Source organism: Acanthaster planci, linkage group LG18 (genome assembly GCF_054643075.1).
Source record: "Acanthaster planci isolate LZ-2023a linkage group LG18, COTS_SCS, whole genome shotgun sequence".
Classification (NCBI taxonomy): Eukaryota; Metazoa; Echinodermata; class Asteroidea; order Valvatida; family Acanthasteridae; genus Acanthaster; species Acanthaster planci.
The window spans coordinates 13,224,893-13,248,925 of NC_141794.1; the positions used below are offsets into that span (position 1 = coordinate 13,224,893).

Consider the following 24,033-nt stretch of genomic DNA (forward strand, 5'->3'; position numbering starts at 1 on the left):
TTAAATTCTTGGATTTTTTTTTAATTTTATAACAGTCATTATATACATGTACATGTAGACATAACATCAAGATAACGACTGAGCACATGGTTCGTAAATATACTGTATGTAACATAGGAAAGCAAGATGTTAGAGTTTCTGTTTGGTTCTCAATGGAACATTTAGGTTCGTGTGAAGCATGGTCTAACATGGATATAAGTTATGAATGTATGAACCTGTACTTATCAGCAAATTCTAGATGTGATAATCCCACATTTGGCCACCAGTTTTCAAGGCATAAATATGCACCCTCTGTGCAGATCAAGGTAGGTTTTACAAGGTTTTTAACAAGATGTGGAGTAATAAAAAGCATACATAATTGCGTAATATCCTGATCTTCATCGGAACAGTCATGTTATAAAAATTTGACGTTTCCGCCTGTAACCCGGTCCTTTTGCCATTTGTGAATAATTAAAACTTAGCAAAATCAAGCTGATATGCAAAGACAACCTGCATCAATAAAATTGTTGGTCGACAGTGACGTTTTATCCAGGGATCGCTTCATTGTCTTGCCCGGCCTAACAATAAATACAAATGTAGTAGAAATGTGCGGGTACTTCACCAGCAATATGAAGAAATGTACGGGTTGACTTTCTCCACTAGCTGGTTACTTTATTATTCCAGATGTGAAAATTCATAGATTTGTTAAGATCTAAAAAAGCGATCCTTGTCCTTGGTCACAGTCCGATTTCACAAGTATCTGGTGTAGTATCCCTAATTCACTTCCTTGCGAAAATATCCCAATGAAGTCAATTTAGGAGTTTTCATAATCTTTCACAGATGAAGGAAAAAATGATAGTAAGACGTTCAGTTGGCGAAGATTTCAAAAGGAAAGTAACAAAAGCTGTTTCTGTTCTATTCTGTTAAATAGAAACCTCCCGATTGTTGGCAACACAAGGACAAATTCTAAAGCAACAATGAGAAACTTTCAGCATGGATGAGCACACCAAGGTCTGTCGTATTTACCTCGAACATTGCCCCCGTTTAACACCGTTTGACCTCACAACGAAGAATAACAAACTAACAACACCCATGCAAGCTTTTACATCTTCGAAAGGAAAAAAAAACATGTGCAAGGCTACAATGGTAGATATCATGGCAAGTTCGAACGACACTCGGAAGATGTCCAAAACAAAATACATCAATAACATCTCCGTATCATGTCAACTTAATTGACACCAGTAATATGGCACACGACATCCAACTTCTATATTCAGAGTTTGTTTTTCAAAAAATGGTTTGACATCAGTAAATCGGCACTCTGTACTATGGTTAATTGTGAAAATTTAAAATAGATTTCTCCATCCACCAAATTTGACTGATATTCACAAAGATTAAACTCAGAAGATGCCTTTGCCAAACGCTGTATGGACTTGGGAAAAATAGGTACCAACGTGTTAAAACTTTGAATTACGTTTTTATTTATACAGTATTTTAAGAAAGCTGAAATTTTCGGCTATTACCTTTTCCAAATTTGAAATCATACTCTTTGTATAGCAATTCTGTCTTCGCTCAAGTGACTCACTCTGCTTGCCATCTGTATCTTCTGATTTATGATATATGCAGCCATTAATTCCTTTTTTAAAAAGCATCAAAAGTAAAAAACCAACAACAGTTCCTTCTTGAAATGTCAAATTTTGCTCGCAACGGCTCAAACTATTCTTAAAGTGCTTGAATGTCAGTGCTGATCTCTAGTTAGCACTTTAATTACACTTAGCATGAATTCGTACGCAGAGTCATCAGACATACTGCTGAAGTCTCAAGACTGATTGATATTCATCTGAATTATGCATAAACAGGTGCTAGAACTGATCTCCCATGCAGTGTCATAACATGCACAGGTATTAACACCTCCGCGAAGATACGGTGACACCGCTGATCCGTGCAACGCGTCTGCCGTCGAATCCGTCGAGTCCACGGTAGCTGTCTTCACCAAGAGCATGCTTCAAAGGTAAGGTGCCCGTGATAACTGGTGGTAATGGAATTTGTGTATAAAGACGACTCACATATTTACAGCTGGAAAATAAGAAAAGAAACCGTTGACTTATATAAAATGTATATTTGAGGTTGCGAAAAGGAGCGTATGGCCTTATAGAGTTATATGTGGAAACTTGAGTATCAAGAGATATTGTATGTGGGCAGTGCATATTTTGCGACATGGTCCCAACTGTTCTTTCCCGCAATTGACACCTTAGCTTTGCTACATGTACATGTATATGTTAGCTTGTAGGAAAGGAGGTCATATCTGATATTGCAATCAGGGGATTAACCGAGTGTTAACATACGCACGTCAGGTTTAAAGCGGTTTTGTATTTTCCCGCGTGCGTGGATGGAACTGCATAGCGGAAACTGCTTTAACCGTTGATGACCCAGCAAAAGACGGCTTCTTAAACTGTGTGTATTTTCGGTTTGAAATTTCTGAGGGACCCAATGTTCAAGATCAAACTGCTGAACACCTCAGAAGAACGCTAACCGTGCCAGCCAACACCTGTTCTTTGTAAACACGTTGGTCCAACGGTGCGGCGCAGGTTTCTTTTGAGAGACTCAATTACAAGTTTTCTTTTTTAATGTAATGGTACATTTACGCCAAGTTTGAGCAATTTATTTTTCTTCATCGAAGCATGATTCAATTTCACGGGCCGCTGAACAGCGGAGAGTAAGTACCAAAGGGCCTTCATAATTTATTATGGAAAGGGAATTCCAACTATGCGTACAAGAGTCCGACTTCATACAGTGTTATAAATCTCTTTGTGTAGGCCCTATAGATATTTTTAATCATTGTTTCAAAATCTTCACAGCACTTATGAGCGTGTTTCAATTTACTCCGAGAATGTCTGAAAAGACGAAGACCACAACTGGAACAATTTTTACTGGATTGCAAAACAAACATTGTGACACAGGCCGAAAGATTTTTCGGCTGAAAATTCTATTTATAGTTGAAGTAACAACTGGAATTACATAAGTTGAACATTTTCAACATACACGTATTTGTCTTTTCGCGCTTTTTATTCTTCAATACCTTTACAATTTACTGTTTAGAGTTTGATTCCTCCTTTATGTGAGACAATTCAAGAAATGGAGACAAGACACTGAATCGTTCATTTACCTTTGATATGTTACAGCATTATGTACAGTTGTTAAGGCATCGCTAGCAACTACACGTTGATAATGCCTCCGGTGAACTCTCCGGCGTTTCGTATGGGTGCAATTTGGTTCCTCTAGCTGATGACGTCAGATTTAGCAGCGTCTGAAAGAGAAAAACGAGGATGGTATAGGTGAAAGTAAATTCGACTGAACGACACTATTTATTGTTAAGAATTTCGAGAGGTACACAAAAGTCATCTGAATTGCTTGCAGAAATCATTTACATGTACGTATACATAAACATGGAACTTCACATTTACGGAGAACTCCACCTGTATAATATGGAACCTGAAAGCTGCTTAAAATTGTATGAATGCATGTGACCGTATTACTACATGTACCACACAGTTAAAACCGAAACTGGGTGGGGAAAGCATAATGGCTGGTTGCGATCACGCAGGAAGTAACGCAATTTAAAAAAGGCTCGCATTTTATTTCTTCCCAGCAGATGCTGCACTGAGGAAACACATCTTAAGCAGGTGCGGGATTATACAAGGCAAATATCAATGACCACAATGGGAAATTAAACCTAAAAATTGTTCCCCATGACACAACCGTATCAAGAGTGAGTGCTACTGATAAAAAGCGGAAATCGAAACCAGAAGTTTGTACATGTATCGGGTCCTGAAAAAGCAGTGCGTTGATATCAGGTGCTGATAGACGCTGCACTGCAGATAGAATGTGTCTTGAAGCTGCCGTTTAACATCGATCACTGCGAAAATATGGAATTTCATATTTGTATTTATCTCCAAGTTGTCACACTAGCAAATTCGACCTCGCAACTCAAATTCCCTGTATTGGAAGTGGTCATGTAATATCAGATTTTAAGCTATTTTATGATCAGTATGAGGAATTGAGCTTAGCCATCTATCGCTAGACAGACTTGCTTCTTTGCAGGACGCCAATCTTTCTCTGAATAGCAAATGTCAAATCCAAAGAAAGTCATGGCATCATGTTTCACAACTTTTTAGAGGGATGGCGGGATTCAACAAAATACGCCCACACTAACAGCTGTCACTGGCCACAACGCAAACTCACAACGGCATGCAAAGATTTGTTATAATTATTAGTATATTAGTCCATCTCTGTGTACTTTTCAACTTCTGTAGCAGAGGTTACAAGATAATGCCTGAACCAATTAGGGGGAACACAGTTTTATTACAGGGAATCGAAGTAATTGTCTCGAGGGATTGATATTTTTGCAGTGCACATAGAATCAAAGTGAGAAACAATAATATTGAAATGCAAATATTAGCCTTTTTTAGATGACCAGAGAGTGCGCTGTGTTTATTATTACTGCGCACCAGGCAGGCATTCCCCAGATTACCAAGACTGCGTGACACAGCTTTCCCACGATATACTGACGCCAGTCTACCCCGGATCGTGTCCTCATTTTCGTCTAAAAAAAAAACCACGTCAAGGAAACAGCTCTTTGGAAGTCACTGGGACCGATATTGATTCATATTCGCCGACATCCAGCAAGTGTCACATTTGACCAAGGCTTCATTGAGAAGAGAAGGTAAACGAGGGGGTCTTTGATCGATTTCGATTGATTCTGTAGGTCAGCAACCTTCGAGGAAAGTCGGTGATGGCGAAGTCTCTCTGAAATTGAACATCTTTGACAAGAAGTGAAATGATGGCAGACTGTAAATAATTGATGTTGTTTCTGCAGTGTTTTTAAACAATATATCCGTCACCACCCGAAACAGTCTTTTACAAAACCTCAGAGCGCTTGTGGATTTGAAGAATATCAGCAGACCTTTCAGCTTCTATTCTCGAACTAATCCAAAAAGGGGTACAAAACGATTGTCCCAGCCAAAACAAGTCAGAATGGTCCGTTAAAAACATGCCCGTTGATTTCATGTCAAAACAATACAGATTAAACACTGGACTGTATTACAATGTTTCGCTTGAAAACTTTTGTTTAGGTTGCTTCTGCATTGGAGTCTCCATAATCGAAGCAAGTGTTACTTCAGCTCTTGACAGGACTCATGAAACAAGTTGGAAACAGATGGCTCCAGCCATAGCACATGCATCTCTTCTAGTAGGTGTGGACATGTTATTGTCAACCGTATGTCCCAACAAACTACCAAGTGGTGGCGCCAGGGCCAGCGGCCCCACATTACCTCCAAACAGATCGTAATTTTTCAGTAAATAAATCAAACAAGTGGTACAGGGACCACCGTGAGTTTATGTTGATGTGTCCTCGCACACTTAGGCCGAGGGCGTCAGAGATATAAACCGCCGATGGCAGAGGGTTAATGTCGGCGCAACTGACCTAGGGAGATGGGTGTGATTGACAGCAGTGTCTGGACATGCTGGAGTTCTTGGGATCTTCGACCCACCCCACTCCTCCAGGGAAAAAAAACTAAACATTTCTTGTTTATCGGCCAAGGAAAACGAACTGACAGTTTCACGAGCAACTGGGGTTATTTATAACAATCATGTAGATGAACTTGTACCTGGAAGAAAAAAGTGTAACGAATTGAGAAACCGATCTGTGGAACCAGTGTAATTGCAATTTGGAGGTGAACTCCTTAGGGTGTCTTTCCAGCTTGTCCGAATTGCATATCAAGACCGCTGGCGGTTAGAACACTTCGCCTGCTGTTAATTAAAAACGGTGTGGATTAGTTGGGCTTGTTTCTGCCGAAATACTCGGTCAGTGAACTTGGTTTGTTCGCTTTTTTCCATTTACATGTATTAGGGATGGTGGAAATCAAGCGTGTGTAGATAATTTGTGGTCTGACGTGATAAGAGTTGACTGGCTTCCTTCCGCACTTTGGAATAAACACAAGGAAGGAAAGATTCGTGTCAATGTGGAAATCAGATTTCTAAAGGAACTTCCCGCTATACTAATGCTTGACTTTTAGATGACAGACGTTCTTTGAAAAATGTTACCCCAAGGCAACAGAGAAATATTCCATGATGATGAACATCTACAGTAGACGGTACACAACAAGGCACACAGTTGATGATTATAAATATTACAATTACAATGTATGACCTCCATGTTGTCATAGCAACAATCAACATATAATTGAGTAATAACTGCATCGCAACAAATGAAACCACAAGAGCCAAAAATTGTAAAATGAAATATATGGAAAAGTGGAGATAACATTGTCCATGTAGGCTACGTGACATGACCTCGTACACTTTGTGAAAAATTCTAAATATTGTACAACAGAACGCCAAACATTCAGTGACATACATGGCAATATTATATTACTGTCATTCTGCCATGACTGCATGGGTATATTATGAAAAAGGCTCCGATTAATAAGCTTTTACAATAATGCATGTTTGGCACAACCACGTTTAATGGAACAACTACGATTGAAAGATGTAAAATTCATTTTCCCAACAAACTCACTCTTTGCCAATCGCAGTTTTCTAGGTCCTCTATTCCGCTCAACATGTCTAGGTTTTGCTGAGGCGTCAAGGAAGTGAAGGGAGTTCTGAGACCAGGCATCGAAGATCTCCTCACGTTGATGTTGTGCGACTCCAACGCCGATTGTAAGTCCTGAATATAGTCAATGACATGTTGTAAGATCTCCACCCTTGTGATCTTCTTATTCTTGGGGATGGTGGGGACTAATTCCTTCAATCTTTCATAGCAGTCGTGCATGGTGTAATTGAACGCACGACTCTTGGAGGATGTCGAAGCTTTCTTGGATATGCTGGGATGCGCTCCTCCGTGGTGAGACAAGCTACTCTCATCACGAGTTCTGTGCATTGCAAGATGAGATTGCGACGCTAGGGAGGACTGAGCTAAATTCTGACCGGCAAGCGTAGTCTTCATCTTGACGGTGTATAAATTCCTCAGACTAGGAGGCAAGGATTCAAGAGTAATGTAAGATGGATGTGGATCTTGAGTGAAGAGTGTGATCCGCACAGTAGTCCACGTTTGATCTGTGCTATATATCGGCGACTGTACAATTTTTCCACATCAGCTGGGTACACAGATCCGATGTGGAGTCTGTACGAAACAACACAGTCGAAGCCGACCAATGAACAAGCTTCTACCTGATTAATTATGGAACACACACTGTGGAAATGTTATGAGCGGCATGACATCGGTGACGCATGTTCAACCAATCAGCGAGAAGTATTACGCCCCCATCCGTCAATCATCCTTACCCCGCGGCATATCACAATCGGCGCTGACTTTACCGACCCCAAGACATTAACCCGCCCCTTTTAAATGTCCACAGCTGCAAACTGCTCTCAAATCTCGCCGTTTTCACTCGGAGAAATAAGCCCCTAAACCTGATCCCACACCTCTGGAGGGTTTTTCGGGGTTGGGTTCTGATCCCCTCCGAAAAGATTTAGCTGTTTGGAGCCCGGTGTTGAACATCTGGGTCCGCTATGGTTGTGTATCTTTCGCATGAAGATCAGAATAAGAATTGACACGTGATTAATTGGTGAGTGTTAGCCACAATCAACAACACAACCCTCCGCCAGACCGGCGCCTGGTACGTGACGTCATCCATTCAGTCCGTACACTACACTGTCGGGCTGGCGACAAGATGGCGGTCGTCCTAGCAACCGCCCTGTCAGTCAAATTGGAACACAAGGGGGCCGCGCTTGAGTCAATTACTTACACGCCGTCGAGAGGTGATAAATAGCTTTTTAAATCGCCACCTCCGAACTGGTGTCAAGTCGGACCTGCACACCTGCAATCTGCCCAGTTCTCTCGCCACTAATTATCGGCACCCGCCAACAAGTCAGCGGTGAAATATTTTCACACCCTGAGATGGTTTGGAGTTGGGGAATTCCGAGTGTTTCTTGTCAATAAAATGCGGTGTTCATATTCCAGAAAAATGATACCGTAAACTTGAATACAATTAGTTGTCTTTAAACTATAATGGGAGAGGAAACCCTGCTGACTTCTGGCAAAGTAAGCTGTCGTGTCTGCTTGAGATTGTTAACATGGTCACATTGATAGTCGTATCCATGGTTGTCTCATATGAACCTGTTGCACTTTCCCAGAGTATTACCCGGAAAGCCTGAAGAACTCGGTGTTTTTTGTACATGTAGATACTCACGATTGTCGTATGAAATAGATACTAATGAAAGGCAAAAAAATTATGTTTAATTTGTAATGTTTCAGTACTCAGTCGGGTTTTTTAAACAATATTTAATTGCAATAAATGTTTTATATTCTCAACTTCTTTAAGAACTGGCGAACACAGAACCCAGAACATTGACTGATTTTTTTTTTGTCTGAGCATGCAAGGTTTTAAATGAGGTCTTGATTCCAAATCTTTCCTTTGTTGTTGATTGGAAAAACGAGATTTGGAATCCGTCGGACTAAATGCCAGAAAACTTTCCCACGGTTCGCTCTCAGTTCATGAAAAGACAAACTTTACATAAAAAGTGCTTCACCAGCCACGCAATGGAGGTAGGAGTGTTATATCGTACCCAGCTGCCAATTTACACATTTGTTGTGGCAGGTTTTCAGAGCCAGAAAGTTTACGTAGTGTTCCGATCCCCCAGACAAGCTGGCGCCGGGCTGTTGTAAATTACACGAAATTATCTGGCGGCTTGAGTAGCTGTAACCACTTAAGGTATTCAAGGGTTAGGACTTGGCAAATATTGGCCTCCTAAAATCGTTAGCACCCCTTCTACCATGTCTGCTTGCTAGCGTATTATGCCCCCCACAAACCAACATCTGGGCTCATTCAGGCACATATTGTTAAGACAAGCTTGAAACTTCGCCAGAACACACCATAGGCACCCTCGAACTTATAAAAATAGACTTATCGATATTTATAATCCTAAACTTTGACCCGTGCTTTGAAACTGCAAAAGCCGATTCTTTCGTCTTCACAATGAAATGCTTATTATTCACGTGTAAAGGACTTTGCTTGGAGCAAAATTTCAACAATAATTCCAGATTTAAATGTGATGGATTTAATCGTTAGCAATGTAGTGTGTTAGGTTAGGAAAGTTTAGCCCCCCCCCAAAAAAAAACCGCGAAAGACTAGGACATTCAATGCCAAATATTTTCATAATTTTCAAAAACTTGTGTGAATAAATTTTACAACATAATACGGAATATTTGGAACAAACTATCAGCACTTTACCTATGAGGTTTTCAAAAAGTACACTTTGCAAGAACTATACAGGTAAATCGAGGGGGCTTGAACAAGTGCATACAACTACAAGTAAACCTCTCTCTCTGACTGAATCAACAGATCATCAAACTTTTTGAAATCCAGGCTAAGAAAACAGACGCAAGACGACAGGTTTTGTCAACTGCATTTCGGACAGTGTTTATTGCCATGGATATTTTTTGCACTAGAAAGTTTGTAAACTTTGAATGTGTGGAGGAAGGCGGAGATGGATGTTTAGGAGTAGAGAGATATAAGATCTCAAAACATCACATCACGGGATCACATTAAGCACGTGCAACCATTCCTCCGTGCCAACAAACCCAGCGAACTCGTTTTCCCAGTCGCAAACCGGGCCACGAAAACATAGAACTATAAGCAAGGCAACAGAGCGAGTCGAGGTATTTACATTGCGACCTCGCTAACCCTCACTGGCGCCACGATGTCTGCGACACCCACACCCGATGAACACCTGTGCCTAGCCAACAATGCCTACAAGATTACCCATATCAGGTCCCGGCTTGATAAAGGACCAGGGTGCTAGATGGTTGATCACAACCAAAAATAATAAGCCTTGTTTTGTTCGGTGCTGACCGTAAATTGGTGTGAAGATTGATGGCCTAACCGGTGTACATTTTTCCCGACAAATTGATTTTGCTGCATGTAAATTTGAAAATGGTTTTCCCTGACTTTTCTTTGTGGCACAGACTTTGAAGCATTCCTCAACTGGCCTGGACCATTTCACCAGCTGTCCGTGTTCTGAGTAACAGACCTACATGTAGATCGAGTGAAATGTCGTGCAAGAATGAAGAACTTTCATCAAAAGTCTGGAAAAATGTTTCACATCAGGACTTGCTTTAGGCGTGTAAAGCTTATTGAGGGTTGTCGTAGCAGTGTACAATAAATCAGGGTCGTAATGAATAACAGGTGGTGACCAAGACCGCAGTTTCGGTTCCCCGCTTCCCAAAAATTGCTCGGGTGGCTTGTGCTTGGTAAAGGAGTGGAATGATAACAGTTACTGACATGGTGAACTTGTGCGGAGTTGACAGTTGTGAGCTTGGAATGTTTGGGGTCAGCTGGTTTTTATTGGGGTGCAACTGGAGATGTGTTTGACTGGATGACGCGGGGCCGGCTTTAAGGAGGCTCGTGGGGTGTATGCATATCAACCTGTACCGATCTAATGTAGCTTCAGGCTCGGCCTGCATGGTACCCCATGGTAGGAGGTTTCCTTACTTTTTATGCACAAAATGCTCTATTCACATTAGGCATCAGTGCAAATGAAAGTGGGAAAACTGATATAAGATCAAGATACTTCTCAGTGGATCCTGTGTCTCATTCTGACTACAATTTTCGAGCCAAAATGAACTTTCAATGTGATTTGAAGGAAATTTTGAATGATGCTTCCATTCTAAAGCCAAAAGTATTCTGAGGTAAACGCTGGCAAGTATATGTTTTCAGTTCATGGGCAAAGCAATTCCTATCCCACTAACCGTCCAAGGAGTCTGTGATTTCTTAGATCTAAAAAATCAACACGAAACTGTATCATGAGTGGCAGATGTTAATTTACAAAACGGAGAAACGAAAAAGAGGTTTCTAACTTTTCCGAAGTAAGTTAGGCAACGGAGGAATGTGAATACGCAAAGTGTTAGGTGGTTGCTATGGTTGTGAGCAGTGCTCTACTTTTTTTCCAGTGTCAAGACCTCATGTGCGCACTCTCAGAAGCTGCCATGGCACCCTTGAAAATCTGCGGTGACAGTACGAAAATGTGGAGCTACCTAGTTGATCATTGAACAAATTTATGGAGTGTTGTATTGTTAGGTTATTGATAATGCTGATATCACTATAGAGTATCTATATGGAAAAAAATGAGTAAATAATGTATAGTGGTTTTTGCTCTGTTGACGGGATTCTTTGTGATGTAATGCTTTGGCATTGGTTATTAATGTATGCATGGTTTCAGTAAAGAGTAGTTTTTTATCCCTAAGTCTACATGGTAACATGATATAACATGAATATTCCATATTCCTGGCAAGCGCCTAAAATTTGTTATAATCGTGTTTTTAAGTCGTCATCTTTTGGTTAGATGCCGTTTTGTCTGAGTAATGGTCCAAGCTTCAAGTCTTTCGGTGTCGAGCCTCACCCGAGGTACGCGCTGGTTTGCATAAGAAACCCTGCCGTTAAAATCCAAGCTTTACGGTGGGTGATGCAATGCTCGGTTCGAACCAAGGCCAAAATATAATACCTGCTGGTGAACAGAGTCGGTATAACGACCTAGATCTTAAATTGGGAGTTTCAAAGTTCAAAAGTATGCTTCACTTTTGACAGCAGATCAGTAATAATGATAATAATCCACCGTTTTTTCAGATGTCGTCAATTATGGTGGTTTTCTTTCGGCAGGTGCGGCACAGTAATAAGTACCTTTAATTTTCGATTGAAGTTCCTAAGTTCATAAAATCACCTCCTACTAATTAATGGTGATGATCATTAACTATTAGAAACAATAGAAACTTGGGTTCTACTTTTATAGAATTAGTACTGGCGCGCCATCAGACTTAATAAAACTTTAAATACAGTTTTAATCGTAATCATTGAAAAGCATTCCACCTGTCTGTTTTATTACGGTCTAGTTGATGCTTCGAAAACTTTAAGAATTACAATGTTAGGCACCGAACCCCCCTTATAGGTATACTTGAATAAAAAATAACGTGCAGGCCTACTTTCCACATGGTCTGAACCAGCGGTTTTGCTGCTTGGTCATTTGATGGACAAGTCATGACAACAGAATTCACAAAATGTTCCTCGATTTTACCAAGGGAGAACTAAAAATCTTCGTTCGTTCTGCTGCTAGACATTGGTGACGTGGCAATTCAATGCCAGCTTCGATATTCAAATTTCAGGTAGAGAAACAGGAAAATGTGATCAGTTATGCGAATAAGTAACACAAACATTTGCAAAGTCTGAATAAGGCTACGGGGTACTTACCACAAGAACAAGCAGCTTGTCTCTTATTTGACTGTACTCCAGTGGTCACTGCACTTCGAATTATTAAAGTGGGCAACCATTTTAAAACTTCTGTCAAATCTTCACAAGGCAGAGGCAAATTGGTGCCAATTATTCAATTTCCCACGGCTCACCACTCGGCGGTCTCATTCTAATCACTCTTCCACGCCAGCAATTAATTTCTTCTCTGTTAAAACAGGTGCAAACTTGGCCAGTTTTCCCCACGAGAAAGGGACGAGGGAGGTTCCCCGGAAACAAAAGATTTCGCGTGGAATTGCCTGATAGTTTCCGATGTTGAGTCTCCCTTGAGGGAAAGTTGGGATCCACGCTACACAACGCTCCAGAGATATTGCTCTTGTAATGATCTCCATCATATCTTCCGTGTCCTATTCACTGGTCCAGATTTAATAGGCATACTTTAAAGAAACCGGGTAATATGATACCCGAAGAAAGTGACTTTGGGCAAAGAAAAGTGCCAAATCTTTGGTACGAAGTGCTCTGGTCGCGTGCTACGAAGTGAATGACAGGCCGAGCGCGTGCCGGCTGCATTCAAATGAGTGTGGGCGTGGCTTCTACTGACAGGTGAACAATACAGCACCGCCACGTTGGTATGGTGAGGTGGTTGCATGCCACGTAATCCTGCCTTATTCTATGTATAAGTGTGGTCTAAGGGTATGGGGTAGCTTGCCGAATATTGTCGACTCTGGGACACAGGCATTTGTGGCTTTTTAGCATAGGGGTGCCGCCATATCGGGCTTCACACCAACAATTATAAGAGCGTCAAACGGTTATAGCAGGTCTCTTTGACCTGAGTTAGCTGACTGCACTAATTAGCTCGGTGGATTTATTTTTACAGGTCTTCAGGGCGCCGCTTTGACTCCTAACTACGTGATCTTTGCTTCGTTTCGTGCCCTTTGAGCCATTATAGGGCCAGGGTTTCGCTAACTATGCCTGCACCCTGTACGATTCCCCCTTCGGATTCACTCCAGGGTGTGCTCGGAGACAAACGTGAATTGGCTAAACAGGTGTGCGTATAACATGGCATTCGCGCCTCCCATTAAAAGGTTACTCGGGGTCATAAAGAAAACAACAGAAGCCAATACCATTACTCACAGTAATGGATGTAAGGAATTATATTTATATCAGTCTGTGTACCATGCAGAACGGAGCACTAATTATCGTTTGTGGCTAAGCAAATCAACTTTGTCCTCGTCCTTTACGTGTTCTCTTAAAGAATGAAACAAATCAATCCCTGACGAGAATGACTTTTGTAACTGATTATCAAAATTGTGAAATGGTATGAATTTTTTAAGCATAATACTGAAACAGGAATGGGTCTCTTTCTAATGCCACAAGTCTCAGACGTTGATTGAAAGCAGATCACGGTCTTGTTGAATTCCAGTCCTTACTAAAAAAAAATCACAAAAACCTGGAATTAAAGCTTACATGGAGGAATAGTAAAAGTAGAAGTAATAAATTTGCCAATTATCCCTTGGCTGTCGTGCATGAGTGTAGGACATCGAGATTCAGGAAAGTTGGCCAAATTAAAGTCGAAAATATCCCCAGTGGGAGTGATCTGGACTTGGCACCAGGTGCAACGAGCAATTCCCGAAATGACTTGCCGTGTAATTTACTGCTTCGTCGCTACTGCAAACAATGCCTGCGCCGCTGTGTGATAGTCGTGAGAGCGGATTGGTATGTTGTGGTAGACACCTGCAAATGATATTTATGATACCGAAACTGCAATAGAAATTGTCTGATATTAAAGGGAGTAATAACATCGACCTTCATATTTCTTGTTAAGAATTAAGGAATGTTTGTATTCTCTGGTTTCAGTAGTAGTATGAGTCATTTTTATCAGCAAAAGCGTTCGTCTTAGTAAAACATGTTTGCGAATAATTATTTTACCGGCATCACCGATCTCAATGAAAGATATGTCTCTGAAAGTTAAACTAATTTTTCTCGGCTTCAGTAGCATAGTTTTATTCTTAACTGAGAAATGTAAAATCTTGCGCAGCATACGAGAGGACATAAAATCGTTTATCTGCATTTAATTTCTGCAAATCGAAAGGGTTGAGAATGAGATTGGTGTGGCAACTGATGGTTGTGACACCATATTTCCCTTACTAATGGCTCTCACTCATAAAGGAAGTTCATGGTAGGAACGATGTAAACCATTCTTAAATTGTTTGTTTGCCATTCCATTGTTGGCAAGTTCCACAGAAGTTGTCAAAGTACCCATGTGGTAAAATAATTCAATAACTAAAACCACGACCGTGTACAACAAAGCAGGAACCAAAATACTCGTTGACTAATTTACGGTCGTCTACATCCGCATTGTTCGTACGTTAATGTCCATGACCCCTAAGTAGCCTTTTGTCATGAGGGACCTTCCAGTTTTTTTTAATCCCACCTCCAGGTGTTGTGTTTTTCTAGTAAAGGGGCCATAAAGATCCAAACCAACATTGTTGAAAAATAAATCATGCATGTATTTTAAAGCAAAGCCTTGAAGAGCTGTAATTTTCCTGGAAAGTTCCAATATATGTTTTATGCTCGATATTATTTTTTTAAATTCTAATTGGGACAGGTCTACTAAGCGATGGATGTCATTTAAAACCAAAAGCAGGTTTAAAACTTTATTTACTTTTATTAACCATTCTCACGGTTCATCACTTCTACCCATCCATATCCCGAGCAATGTGTCGACCAGCCATTACTGCAATTGAATGGAGGTACTCTTTAAATATCTCTTCGATCGATAGGGTGTTACGACTTCTTATGAATGCAAGCACGTCTCACCGTTGCGTGTAGTAATGGTGTCTCTTCAGACGAATCTAAAATTCTGTGGTCGTGGTTCAGAAGAACCGTTCTAACAAGGGAAACTGAAAGAAAAAAAAAACAATGTTGGCTTGATTTTAAAGCATGAGCCTGAGCCAAACTTAACCTGAGCAAAATGCAAGTATCAAGACCTTGACGTCATCAGCTGTCTCGATTGAATGTCAACCAAAAACTTCGTCTGCGCCAAATTCATTGCCTGAGTGGTATTCGCAAACATCTGTCCAGCTCAAACATTTCACAATAATTTGAATAAACGGGTACAGCAAGCAGTCAAATACGACTCATAGTAGTAAGTACAAACGTCATTGTGTTCCCTCTTCAACATGATAGAATTGCCCTTCATAGGCCTAATATAGGCACGAAAATACCAGGTGTTCAAACCACGCCGGCAGGTACAAAGATGTACCATGGCCCTTGACTAGTTTTTGAAAGATGTCAAGAGACTGCATTCTCCAGACGACTCACAATATTTACGCACCATAATCGTCAAGAGGCATGTGGTTTTGAATTCACCTGTAATATAACTCTGTTAAGTACAAAGACTCATCTATTATTTCCTTTCTCTCCTCCTCTGTTTTCTTTCTCCATCTTTTAGAGAACTTGCTAATATTCCCAGAGTGAATTCATTTTGGGGAGAAAGGGTGAGATATTTGTTGCATTTTACGGACCTAGTGCATCCTTTCAGAAAGCCAGTTTGTACATGGTTATACACCGAAACATATACTAATAAACGGTGATTTTTATACAATTACTCAAATTTCCTAAACAATGTGAAACCTGCCGATTTTATGGACCAGAACATTTGTGAGTACTGTCACAATCCTCTGGAACAACTTAGGCCTACTTTTCCCCTACTTACATGTATTTACAACCTGGCCCAATTTTCTTAGGAAATACCACCTTTTACCGCGCAGAGCTACAAATGCATTCCTTGCTGTGACCGGGTTGAATTTCATAACTATATATTTTCAGCCTGTTTATTTTACATGTTTGATCGTAGATAACCGTGTCTTGTCGGCGACTTCAAAGTCCTCAAGTGCAATACAATTTCTCACATTTTATTTTAGGGAACTACAATGTGCAACGCACCCGCTGGCTACCGAAGTAGCGCTCAGCGATTAGTTTTGTCGACGGCTGTTTCGGTCCCAGCTCTATGATTGGGCCTTGGCGGATACAAAGTCTAGCAAGGCGCTAATTTACTTCAATTTCCTTGAAAAATTCTAGGAATTACAGTTACAAAACAGTTATGAAGACTGTTGAATTTAGGTATTCTAATGGCTATAATCTTGGCCGTGAAGCTGTAGAACAATTCTCAAGTTGCTCGTTGAGGTGCTCATACTGCTTCGGTTTGTGGCGTGACCGGGCCTCTCTGAACTTAACAGTGGAAGATGCGGGCCATTGTAGCTCATCATGAAAGGGTCGTCGCTGGCAAGTACGGGACCCTGAACAATAGTCGTGCACACCTGCACACTTGTACTGTGTAAAACGATACGGGGATACCACTTCTAAAAATCAACAATACCACAAACCACACACTGTAAAAATGTCAACACCGAACAGTAAACACGACTAAGAAAGCTTGCTCGGTCACGGTCGACGCTTCAGCATAATTATCGCCACAGCTGTTCCAATTCTTTCTGTGGGACAAGCACACACATTTCCTGAGAATAAAATCCAACGCTGTTAGTCATCAGCATTGACTGCTCCCACCAGATATTTCTGGGAAAGTTTACCAAGATTTGGGGGCATTGTTCCCCAAACAATAAGGCGTCGGCTTTTTGTTCATTTTTCTTTCCAATATTGCAGGTGGCGTTTTGTGTTAAAACGCGACTTGACCGCGATTACAATAGGCCAATACTAATTGGACCTCAAGGTGAAAATTGGGGCTTATCGGATTAAAGGAAATCTGTTGTAATGGCCTAGCTCCGATGTACCGAGGAAGTTGTAAAAGTTTGAATTCATGTCATGCTACAAAGACACCAGCAAACATTCAATTAGCATCAACTAAAGATTCATTATGACTTGATACTGCGGATTTGTCTACATGAGGACCGAGAAGAGTGTAATATCACGCGTGCCAAAAAATAAATGTGACTCCGTTCCTGAGTCAGTTTTCATTCTTGATTGTGATATTGGACTTTGTCCATTTTTAATTTCAACATTTTAAATTATCGTGACACTTTTTCAAGTCTTTCTTGCCATTCTCTGCGCAATGAATCTTACTACCAGGTTACAAAATCGTACCTCCGCTGGGTCATAAATGATGGAACCAGTCAAAGGTGTGATGTCCGCATTCAATTTCCACCCAAGATGTCAACATTTGAGTAATTGTTGTGTGGGTCTGTGTACGATTTAATGCAGTGGAATGTTCTTTAGATCTTGTATGTTGTAATAAGTCCCAAATCATGAGGAGAATGTAATCAACAATCAATTATTCAAAGAATTGTTGGTGATTGTAAAAGAACTGTGGTTACAATGACTGTAGGTCAGAGGTCACATGTATGTCTTCACTGCATGCTCAGCATGCCCATCGGGCAAAACCGTCTCTGAGATTCTGGAAAATCCACGTACCATCAAATCACTTTTCCGTCTGTATCTCACTAAGAGCGGTTTATATGCAGGTACATTCCTACTGCCAAGTTGTGCTTCCACTCTGACAAAAATAATTTGAATTTCATCAAACGTGGGCCTAAACTAAACGAAAGGTGATAAAAAGTTGCATCAAAAGCAAAATAGTCCCACGAAAGAATTTCTCTAATTATTCAATCGTTGTAGGAAATTTTTGACTATGTTTGCAAGGTATGATATGAATACTAATTGGATCTATGTTAGTTGTTATGGATTTTATTCCACAGTTCCTAGATTAAGTCAACCTCATAATTTATCTTATTTCGTAGATTCTTACGGCGTCACCTCGATGCCACCTCCCCAAAATAGCTTAGTGCTTCTTGACCCCCTTTAGAGATGTCACTTCGTCATCTCACAATAGAATGGTTATCTTTATCTTGATCCACAAGAGGACACCCCCCCCCCTTTGAAAGTCTCGAAATTTATCCAAAGGTTCTGAGGGCCTTGCACCGAGCACCAGTGGCCGTGATGGTTTCCAGACGCCTACAACCTTTTCCCTGTGAGCGGACTCTTCCCACGTGTTTGTAAACACTGGTATCGGTATGCTGCGCCGGCACGCCAAGCCCATTCTCCGGTCCAGACAAGCTGGCGCCAAAACTAGGCGTGATGAATAGAGAATAGATGGGAACATGGCCTCAACTAGCACACGTGTGTGGGGTTAGAGGTACCTTAACAATAGGTATTACATCAAGTGGTTTATAGATCATACAATCGGCCCTTTGGCAAGCAGATAAAGGAGCGATTATTGCTTCCTACGCATCATGATATAGTGCAGGGCAAGGTGTCCGTCAGTGTAAAGACTTGATCACAGCCCTATTTTCGGTTGGATTATGAAGATGATGGATGAAAAAAGGTTATTGAAAGATAATGTTCAATTATCATACAGATAAGGTCGATTTATAAATGTATGACTCGGAGTGGTGGGAAATGTAAGGTATTTTTGCATCCTTTCCAGCTGATTGAGACGTACTTTTGCTCCAGGTTCCGTAAAGACCGGTCTCCGTAACCAAGTTCGAAACACATACCAAACAAAGTTTATCATGCACGCTGATTATTCTTCATGTCACAAAAGTGTACGAAGACTAACTGGATCTTTAAAAAAAAGGGAAAGACCTCATCTCGCACAATCAGCAAAAGACATTTCCCTTCATTGCAGAAAAAGACATGATTCCGCGTGTTAAACATATTGTTTGAGAGGAGGCAACCCTGAGTAAGTTGATAGTCGGTTTTTACTGACTGGTGAACTATAAACATTGCGTGTCGGCATGTGGGGAGCGTATGTAAAAGTAACATTCTGTTTTCAAACGGCAGCTCCCACAGGTGAAGAAAGAGGGCGCTTTTGATGTGAAAGCAGCAGAGCTGTAGAGAGAGTAGCGTCAACTCTAGACTCTAGAACTAAAATGACTGTTCATTAGCTGCGCAGTACAGCGCGTCGCTATTGTGTGCTTAATATCCATGTGCACTGGCACATAATCCACCATTTTGGTTCCAACAATTGGGACGCTCATGTCGCAACTTCTCTATAAAGAGCTCTGGCAGTGGTCATGAAAATGACTGCATGTAATGGGCGTCATATGTATCAAATGTTTCTGCAATCATAAAGACGTTGACAGACACTGAAGGCAGCAGGGTTTTCGATCGCCACAAGGACAAGTCGCCTGTGGTGGTATTTGAAGGTGGTCTGTTGTGGTGAGCCATGGAAGATCCATGTTGATGGTTAGGAACCTTCACAAGTGCCAATGACGTGACCCAGCTATATACCCCATGTCCCCACCCAAGAGGCAACGATCGCTTCTACGAAACAGATTTCTTCTCAACGAGTAGCAGGAGGAAAACCTTTCATGCACGACTCATCAATTAGTGCGGTGGTCAAGGAAGGTTTATAAACCCCAGCTGTCCGTTGGCTGGAGCCAAAGGGCGTGTCCATCCACATATTTCCGAACTACTCTTGTTTTTCACGTTGTCACAGCTGACACCTGATTCTTCATTTTCAATGAACGACCGTCGGGTGAGATGTTGGACAGTGCATGGGTCCTTACAGTATAATGTGAGCAGATTGGAGCTGGTCTTGAGACGCATTAATCTGGTGATTAGTGAGCTTTCCTTCCTATGATAGTCAGCTGTTCTCCCTCTTCCCTCTGTTTTCGGGAGTGTTCGCGTTCAGCATTGTTCACTCAGACATGTCTGTTTTTCCTCATTTGTCATTTCGTCTTGTTACGTGAGGTTGTAGACATCCAATCCGCTTTCTTTTGTTTGATTTCTCAGATATTTACTTGATGTCCATTACACGGAACCTTCTCATGTAACAACTCCAGTTGGGCAAAGAATGACTCTAATAAACAAACGTGGGGCTTAGAGCAAATTCGAAGCGTAAGATCTGTCTTTTCTCGACGACTTTGATAAAATGTAGACTGCACTTTTCTTATGTTTTCCCTTTCCATTTTGAACGTGTACTTGGGTTCAGGAAGTTCTCCCCTATCTCTTTTAGACTCGTTTCTAAGAATATAGCGATATATTTATATATATTTTTCCTTTATTTTTTTTCTTTTTTTAGGACCTCACCCACACACAATTTTGAAAACGTCACAGATTCGTTAACAGCGGCGTAACTAAGGGATGACCATTAATATGGATGCACGCACAAGGCTCGAGACCTGTACCCCCCCTCAGATAATAGGGGAAAGGAAAAGGTCGAATGTTTGTGATACTTTGTCTTGGTCAATGTTAACTGTGACCTAACCCATTAAGTGCCCCCTCCAGAAAACGAGGGTCCTCCAAATACCCCCTATAAAATCTGTCCCACTTTTGTTGCCGTTAATTAACATGCGATAGCAAAGTTTCGTTTTAATATACGATTGCGTCCACTTACACTGAACATGCACTGAACAACGACTAATGAGGACTGACCATCATTCATGACCAGCGGTCACTTAGTAGCCAACTGTCCAGAAAATGGACTATCAAAGGGTTGATCAGTGAATCCCCTATAATGAACCTACCCTACAGCGTAGGAACACTGCAGAGTGTAGCTGGTCACGTACATGTACATGCGGCCTTTCAGCGCAATATAAATATCTGCAGTCACTGTTCGTGAAAATTAATAAGGCAAGTACTTGCTAAATTTTCATTAGAGAAACATAGGTATGCATTGATACACGTGGGAAGCGCCTTGTCATAAAGAATTTCTCACGGTTGGTGTGAGCATGGAGACCTTCCTCCATGGTGTGAGATCACACGAACGAATTCGCCGACTGACGTAACCCTTTGTTGATTGTAATGATTTGGGGTGGCCGTCTATCCAGCAGTATTTAGCGCTACACATTGCTCTATGAATGGACGATGGAGTAAGGAACGATTGACCTACCATCTGGTGAGTTGATAGGAGCATAGAGCTCTATGATAGGAGGAAGGAGTGAGGCTGTAATGGCAGAACCCATCCCGTGAAGAATAAGCCAGTTTGCAAGCCAAGTTGACCAAAATTGTCAATGTTATTTTTGCTCACTAAAGAAAAAGTTGAGGTAAAAAGGCTACATTTTTACCATTTACAAATTGAAGTCGATACCTTAAGCTGTGATTTCTACCTCCCTGATCCGTGACAGTCACAGTTTTTATACCCTCATTCGTCATTTTATGCATTACCATCTACGTTTAATGGGACAGACACTGAGGAAAATTGGAGCGTGCACCTGGTTTAATAAATCATTTTCAAGATGGAAAGATCATGCCAGGAAAACTAACTTTTGAAATTCTTATGTTTTAAAATTAATGACGGGACCACATGGCGTAAAATACAGTCAAGTAAAAAACATGCAGGCCCCAAAGCTTTAGCTAGAGAAAAGATTGTACAAACCAACAACTATGAGACGCAGAATAATTGGTGGCGCTGTGACCGAATTTGATGAGATTTGATGCACGTTTCATAAGGTGTTGAGTTACGAGTGGTTTGGCTGTGTTCCTTAAAATACATGAACAGCTCAACTGCTAGTTCTCCCCCGGTCATTTTACCATTGCCTTGGGCTATTACCATCGTAAATTCAAAGTTAAACCCGCAATTTGTGGCGGCTTGAAAGATGGGTGTTGCGCCGAGTGTTTTGACTACTGTGCGGGTGTCGAGTCAGTGTATAAACGCAAGTGCCCTGTGTAAACGAATTGTAGACATCTAGTCTAGCCTCCATATGGCCAAATGATAGTTGATATGTGTTGATATGGTCCACGTTGTGGTGGTAGGGGTAAAATTAAAGCACCAGCCAGAAGCTTTGTCGATGAATTAGGTTCCAGAAGAAAGAATTAAGAAGTTTTGGGTCCACGCGGGGTGAACTGCGCCAAGTAGGGTCCTTGTTTGAAAGCAAAAAAAACAAAACAAAACAAAAACAAAAAAATACAAAAAACCCCAAAAGCAGCCAAACTATCCATGTGTCTTTGTTCGCGTAAAGAAGTTAATTTTCAGTTTGAAGAAGCCACCTTCAGCAGACCATGACCGAAGGTGATGGGGCAGTTGCTTACCAGGTTGAAAATCGAAACTAAGCTAGAGTCAATAAGTCAACATATTACAGTGTAGTGTTATCTCACTCTATAGGAATAGTTATTGCTAAAAAAGAATATTTGTCCCTTTCACACCAGAACCATTTTTTAATTGCAATAATCCGGTACGTAGCTTTAATAACGTTTATTTTGCAGTTTAGTCTTCTTTTGCTTTCTCTCTTGGGGGGGGGTCGGCTTACGTATATGTGTCATCAGTTTCATGTACATTTACTTGTACATGCCTTCCCTGTTCGTGAGCACAACCTTAAATTCATATGTATTGCATAATTCGTTGAGGGCGCACTTCTCATTTAATGTGGGGGTGATTTGCGAGCGATCATCGCGCTAAGAGGCTGCATGCCTTTCAGAAAAATTTGTGAAAAAGTGTGTAGACGTCGCAAATCTTTCTGGGTAGCCCTAAATCTAGGTTCGTGAATTCTGCATAGTAGCTATTGTTCTTTCTAGGAGATTCACAAAAAGGGATATTACGTATATTTTAATTTATAATACATTTAAGAAGACGTTTAAGTTCTGAAGTAAAATTCATTTTGTGGGCATTTTGATCGTTCGATCTTGAAAGAGGGACTGTACGAATGAGGGCGTGATATGGCTTGAATCCTGGTACATTCGTAGACAAGGTAACAGTGAAATTAGTGTGTGTATAAACCAGCAGTGGTCTTACGCCCAAGTCTGTCGAGTGTCAACTCAAGAGGCAATTGGTTGTGTATGTTGTGTGGGTCACTGTAAACCTGCTTAGAGCAAGGAATGCTGTAAGATACCATAATCACGGGGGGGGGGGCTCGAGACACGTGCCCCCCCCAAAAAAAACTCCCGGTGTCCTCCCAGGTGCCGCCCATAAAAAAGATGAATGGATATTGAACAAGGCTAACTAAAACACGCCCCCTAAAAAACCACGCCACTGAACGCTAGTGGCCCCCCATAAGATGCCTGTGCTCTCCTGTGCCCCCTAATAAAATCCTAGCTACGTCACTAGTTAGAAGTAGTATTTCCAACTGGACGAGATCAAAGTCGGTCTATTGACCGTTTCACCATGCATCTGGACCCCGGTACAGTGACCTGTACTTCAAATTTTACAGCTTATAAATTCAGAGCTATATATCATATAGAGAGAGTAGCACCTTCTTCAGATTTGGGAAACGAAATGGCTGTTCACGATGTGTGCGGTAAAAGCATGTGACTATCACATGACCAAATGTCTTTGTACTCTGGCGCATAGGCCCACACTGGACTAAATTTTTTCCAACAATGGAGATACTTATGTCTCGTCTCGCTATCTGTTGAGACATTTACGTCTCAATTATTTTGTAACTCTGTCTAAAATCACAGTACATGTAGCTCCAAATTAACCATAAGTCTGATCACTACGTGTTCAGCATGCAGCTATTGTGGGCTAATTCTCCACGTGCACTGACACATTCAGTGATTGAGGCACTCGTGTCTCAACTCAGTAAACAACTCTAGCTATAAAAATTAACACTGCCCTCTTTAGTTTCACGGACACTCACAGGGGTGCGTTTTGACGGTAACAACGAACTTTGTTCTTCCCCCAGCGCGGCCGATGGCTTTGCACTGTGCAGACCTGTGACCGTGAGGTTAACACTTCCTGTTGGCGAAGCGTTGTATAAATTTCTTGGTTCGCTGGTGGCAATGCTTGTAATACGCGGGAAAAGTGCGTATCATAAAACACGGCCTTGGCGCAATCACAGTTTGGTAATAGATCTTCTCA

General features: G+C 41.2%; 1 protein-coding gene and 1 long non-coding RNA gene across 2 annotated transcripts; one reads left to right on the forward strand and one right to left on the reverse strand.

Annotated features, from left to right (window-relative positions):
* LOC147796251 (DNA-binding protein inhibitor ID-2-like) lies at positions 1-7,356 on the reverse strand. The gene is made up of 3 exons (XM_087148689.1): positions 6,557-7,356; positions 3,146-3,286; positions 1-2,055 (listed from the first exon to the last, which is right to left on the reverse strand). Exons 1-2 carry the CDS (start codon positions 6,983-6,985, stop codon positions 3,188-3,190), a joined length of 528 nt encoding a protein of 175 aa, XP_087004815.1. The 5' UTR covers positions 6,986-7,356; the 3' UTR covers positions 1-2,055; positions 3,146-3,187.
* A 566-nt stretch (positions 7,357-7,922) lies between these two features.
* Positions 7,923-11,884, forward strand: LOC147796252 (uncharacterized). Its single transcript, XR_015428279.1, has 2 exons — positions 7,923-8,083; positions 10,007-11,884. It is a non-coding gene; the product is annotated as an uncharacterized LOC147796252 (long non-coding RNA).
* The last annotated feature ends 12,149 nt before the right edge of the window (positions 11,885-24,033 follow it).